Raw genomic sequence first — 5,664 nt, 5'->3', positions numbered from 1 at the left:
AATTCAATACATAAAGTAAACATAAACTGCTGTTGCATCCTTCCACTGCTGTGAACCCAGCGGTACTTGTCATGATCAGCAGTGCTTGAAACAAGGCAGTAGATTGAGCAGCATAGCTTTAGTTCTTCAACAGACTTTGACTTGATTAGCAGTTGTAGGTCAGCAGTTTGCATGATCAGCAGATAGGAGGTCAACAGATGTTGAAACCACTTTCAAGGGGAGAGATTTGCAACCAAACATTTGCTTATTCTGGATCCAGTGCTCTGATCCAGTTTTGGCTTTCATTATCTGTTCCTTTGGCAGGGTTCAATCCCAACAATACTTCATCAGTAGAACCCTCAAAGGTCCCGAGGAATGCTATATGCCCCTAGAGAAGCTGGCTCTAGCTCTCGTATTTGCATCCTGAAGGCTCAGACGGTACTTGCAAGGGCATAAAATCACCTTAATGACAAACCAACCCCTCCAAAAGGTGCTAAGGAGGCCGCAATTGTCGGGGCGGTTGGCTAAATGGGCCGTAGAGCTGGGGGAACACTCCTTGGAGTTCAAACCCAGAACAACCTTGAAAGGACAAATACTGGTCGATTTCTTAGCAGAAGTTCCTGAGGATGAAGAGAAAGAACTTCTAAAATGGGAGGCCTTGGAAAGGGAAGAAAAAGGGAAGGAAGAAGAGGCTGTGTGGAAGCTACTCACAGACGGGGCCTCTAGTGAAGAAGGGAGTGGAGTGGGCATCACGTTAACAAGCCCTGAAGGAGTTGAGCTAACCTACCCCATCAGGTTAGATTTTGAAAACACCAACAACACTGCGGAATATGAAGCCCTCTTGGCAGGAATGAGGCTGGCCAAGAAAATGAAAGCGAAGCATGTAGAAGTCAGTACCGACTCGCAGTTAGTGGTCAAACAATACCAGGGGGAGTATGAGGCAAAAGACAACACCATGGCTCAGTATGTAGCGAAAGTAAAAGAGACAGCCGAAGCTTTCAAGACCTTCAAGTTAGAACACATCCCCCACGGGAGAGACAGAAAAACTGATGCCCTCAGCAAACTGGCCTCTGTGGCATTTTACCATCTAGCCAGAGAAGTCAAAGTGGAGGTGCTGACCTCCCCCTCTCTCAGTACAGAAGAGGTGGCTGCAGTCGAAGACGCACAAGAAACATGGATGACACCGATTACAAAATTCCTCAGAGATGGGACGTTACCCGAAGGAGACTGGGCAGCCAGGAAAGTAAGAGTCAAAGCCTTACAATATGAGCTTGTTGATGGAGAACTTTACCGAAGATCATACCTAGGCCCATCCTTGAAGTGCATCGACATGGAAGAAGCTAAGTATGTGATCAGGGAAATACATGAGGGGATCTGTGGAATGCATTCGGGGCCAAGGACGGTAGTAGCAAAGGCAATGAATGCGGGATTCTATTGGCCTCGAATGTATGAGACAGCCTCTGAGGAGATCAAGAGATGTGACAATTGCCAGGTCCACGCACCAATGACTCGTCGCCACAAGCACCCCATGATATCCGTCTCAACGTCTTGGCCCTTCCAAAAGTGGCACATAGACATAATCGGGCCATTCCCAGAAGGTCCAGGACGGGTCAAATATGTGGTTGTTGCCATCGATTATTTAACAAGTGGATAGAAGCAAGACCCTTGGCGAAAATAACCGGGGAACAAATGAGACGGTTTGTGTTAGACAACATTATCTGCGGATATGGGGTCACAAAGGAAATTGTGAGTGACAATGGCGTACAATTTGCTGGAAAACCCTTCAAACTATGGTGCGAGCAAATGCACATACAACAAGTGTTCACCTCCGTCACCCATGCCCAGAGCAACGGGTTAGTAGAGAGAGCAAATCAAAGCGTTATCAGAGGGATGAAAGGGAGATTCGGAAGAAAGCAAAAAGGATGGCTGGAGGAACTGCCATTTGTGCTCTAGGCATATAGGACCACTCCTAAAGACTGCAACGGGGAGACTCCTTTCAGCTTAACTTACGGGACGGAGGCTATTATCCCGGCTGAAATAGGATCCCCAACTGCCCGAATGAAGCTCAGGGAAGCCGAAAACGAGCAGGACCTTCGGATGAACCTGAATCTGCTCGAAGAAAGAAGGGAAGTGGCAGCGGTCAAGGAGGCTAAGTACAAGAAGCAGCTCGAAAGCTATTACAATGCAAGAATGAAAAAGCTTAACCTCGTCCCAGGGGATTTGGTCCTAAGATCAAACGAAGCCAGCCTACAAGAAAACACCGGCAAGCTAGGGCACAATTGGGAAGGGCCTTATCGGGTTACATGGGCAAACGACAAAGGAAGCTGCAAGCTGGAAATGCTCCAAGGCAAGGAGGTCCCCAGGACATGGAACCTCATGCAACTAAGAAAGTATCACATATGAGGGGTTCACCCCCAGGAAAAACGGCAAGGGAGCCACTTTTGTAATAATTAACTATTAATCTGGGGCGTACCCCAAGAAAGAATCTTTTGTAAGAATTTGTACTGGGAAGTTTAGTCCACAAGAAATGAATGACAAACGGACAAATAACTTGTCCTCTTTTGACAAAGATGACAGGTATTATATCTAGGCAAACGTACCTAGAAATATTATAAGCCTAACCAACAAACAAACACACGTGTACAAGGTATATCAAACATACCAAAAGCCCAGCCGTGGGGCAAAATAGGGTCTACCTAACCCAAAGGAAACGGACAAATAAGCCAAAAACATAATCTCACATTATAAGCTTGTCAAGCGATTGGCCTCGAATAGACAATCCTGGTTTGACGGACAAACCATAAGTACGACACACTTCTGTAAACAAACTACAAAAAGAAGTTTCTCATTATTTATTTACTTGCAAAATAAATACACAAAGGGAAGCCTTACTGACTTTGGCAAAAGCCACTAACATACAAGGCAACAAACACGACAAACTTAACAAAAAAGACCAAAGCACAGCTTCCTGCAAAACAGCCCAAAGATCCTCAGGGAAGCACCGACTTGATCCTCGGCAAAGGCCCCTGCAGCATGGAAAAACACAACAAGAAAACAAGCAAAAGACAAGATAGCAACATACGGTCATAAGTTATATGATTAAGTACCTAAGAGGACCCCTACACGAAGGTCCTCCTTCCATGCAACCAAAAGAGTTTTAAGTATCCTAGGGTAAGCAATTATCCAGATTACAACCATATCGAAAGGGGTTAATGTTTAGAAATTACTGGGGACCCTCCCCCGACAAAGACGGTGGAGACGAAGGACCAGCAGAGGAAAACGGGGCTTTCAATTCATCTATTGATATCATGGGATGCTCCAGGATCTTCTTGAGAATGGCCGGGGTCTTACTCCCAAGCTCCTCATCCAGCTTAGATAGTCTCTTCTTAGCTTTGGAGTTGTAAAGCGGAGTCTCTTTTCTGCCCAGACCCTAAGCAGAGTAAATATAGCCATCCTTCAGCCCAGCCTGGTAGCCAACATCCCGGTACGCCCTATACACCTCCTCCAAGCCACTTTTAAACTCCTCCGACTGAGAAACGGTAGTAAGGAAGGCTCCGAAACTTTCAGTGATCAACCAATGTTTCTCCTTAGCCAACCGCTGGTTATCATCAGAAGTTATCCCATAATCTGCATACATAGTATTCAGCTGCTCCTGAGAAATGGAGCCAACTTCCTTCAGATGCTTTAACTCAGCGATCAACTCTTCCTTCTCTTCCACCAGCACCGCCATCTCTCTTTCCTAGGCTCGTTCCTTCCGCTCCAACATTGCTCCAGCCCCCTGGGCAAGAAACATCATAGAAAATCCAAAAGACAGTTGGAAAATAAAAAAGGGGGGGAGGGGGGGAGAAAGGCTATGTACCTTCTCCTCTTGCAACTTTCTCTCAGCCTCGACCACTTGACATCTAAGTTTGGCAGCAACAGACTGGGAGGTCTTGAGTTCACCCTTGAGTTCTTCATTCGCCCTCCTCAAATCATCAATCCGCTGCAGCAGGCCAGCACCCCTGAAAAAACTCTGACAAAGAGACATGTTATACTGATCCTCGAAAAGATCATCCCTCAAGGCAGAATTCATGAATCTATGGGAGGGAGGAATAGCATGACTCAAAAAATCCCTAGCAGCCTCAGGGGTCCCTATCACCGAAGAATGAGTTATTTTCCACTTAGGGACATAGGTGAAAGGGATAGCATCAGCAAACAGGGGAGCCAAAGGGGACCAATGGGCAAAACCCTCAGGTTGAGTAGGTTTACTGGTCCCAGTAGCATGGTGAGGAGAGAGTTCAAAGGCTGAGGTAAAATGAGCCATGCTTACTTCCGGAGTTTTATCCTGAACACGGGAAGAGGAGGGACCAGTAGGGATCTCTATGGGATCATGAGAACTCCCCTACACAAAAAGAAAAAGGAAAAAAGGAACATCAAAAATCTCCCTAGAACGAAACAAATATAAGCCAAATAGGTAAGAGGAAAAAGGAGCTCACCAACAAAGGTGCACTCAAAAGACTTGAAGACCTCAGGTGTTTGGACAAAGAGTCCTTAACCCCAGCAGGGGGAAGTTCGGAAGCAGCCTTCGATGGAGGAGGGGGCTTCTGTCCACTAGCACTCCGGAGCCTTTGCCGGATATCACGAGGAGCAGGGGTTGGCCTATGACTTGCAGCTTTCCTCTTACGAACTAAGCGGACCTCCAGAGCTTCATCATCACTTTGATCAGAATGTTTAACAGGGGCGGGATCAGGGGAAATCTCCTCCCCATCAGAGGAGGTCTCCTCATCCCCTTCCATAGCAACGGAGCCCCCAGCCTGGGCAGACCCCCCCGGTGACCTACATCCCTACACTCCGGTTCAAACCCGGATCAACCTCATCACCAACTATAAACTTGACATCCTTAGAATCCCCTTGAAGCAATCTCCATAATGTCAACTCTGCACAAGAAAAACGCTAAAGATGACTGCACAAATACCAAGACACAAAAGCAAATGACAGCAAATCCAGGGCAAAAAGATACCTTTTTTGCCGAAAAAAGCCTTGGGACGAACTGGATAGGAAGGGCTCAATCCCCCCATGGCCAAGATTCCCTCAGAAAAAGTAAAAGCCCTCGTTGGGTTTTCATACATGCGTTTCCACTGAACGGTCTCGTTAGCAGACAGGGTGGGAACAGCATCTTCAATAACGGCCTCAACATCTCTTGGCAATGGGGACTCTGGTATCATGGCAGCGGAAATAAAAATGAACCTACTCTTCCAATCCTTCGGGTAAGTGGAAGTTGGCATAAAGGTATAACAGGGTTTCGACACGCTGTTCTGTCGCTTATTAAAAGTAAACCAATCTCCATCAGAGATCAGTTTATAGAACATACAGAACAAGGGGACAGACGGCTCACCAGAAATGGCGGCACAAGACAACTCAAAGTGCACCACTCTCATAAGCCCTAGGGGATGCAACTGAGAGAAGTGAACCCCGAAGTGGTGAAGCAAAGCAACTTTGAAAGGTGAAAGAGGATACCGGACTCCACAAGAAGAGAATGCCAATGTATAAAGGGGAATTCTGTCCGGTGTGCACTCATCGACTCGTTTGGGCCCGACAAGGTGGTAGAAAACCGCTCGGGAATGTTATAGGTCTCGACAAAAGACTTTAAGTCCTTTGCTGTCAAGACCGATTTGATTGCAAAGAGACCGGAACGACTCATATTCA

General features: G+C 46.7%; 1 protein-coding gene across 1 annotated transcript; it reads left to right on the top strand.

The window, feature by feature from the left end:
- Positions 1-445: 445 nt before the first annotated feature.
- On the top strand, positions 446-1,633 carry LOC110900962. The gene has a single exon (XM_022147816.1). The coding sequence runs from the start codon at positions 446-448 to the stop codon at positions 1,631-1,633; it is 1,188 nt and encodes a 395-aa protein (XP_022003508.1).
- Positions 1,634-5,664: the final 4,031 nt, after the last annotated feature.

The sequence above is a fragment of the Helianthus annuus genome, chromosome 13, assembly GCF_002127325.2.
Source record: "Helianthus annuus cultivar XRQ/B chromosome 13, HanXRQr2.0-SUNRISE, whole genome shotgun sequence".
Lineage (NCBI taxonomy): Eukaryota > Viridiplantae > Streptophyta > Magnoliopsida > Asterales > Asteraceae > Helianthus > Helianthus annuus.
This window is presented reverse-complemented; position numbering and strand designations above follow the sequence as displayed.

Excerpts from the sequence above, each read along its gene's own strand:
- LOC110900962 (XM_022147816.1), top strand. The coding sequence starts at position 446 with ATGACAAACCAACCCCTCCAAAAGGTGCTAAGGAGGCCGCAATTGTCG.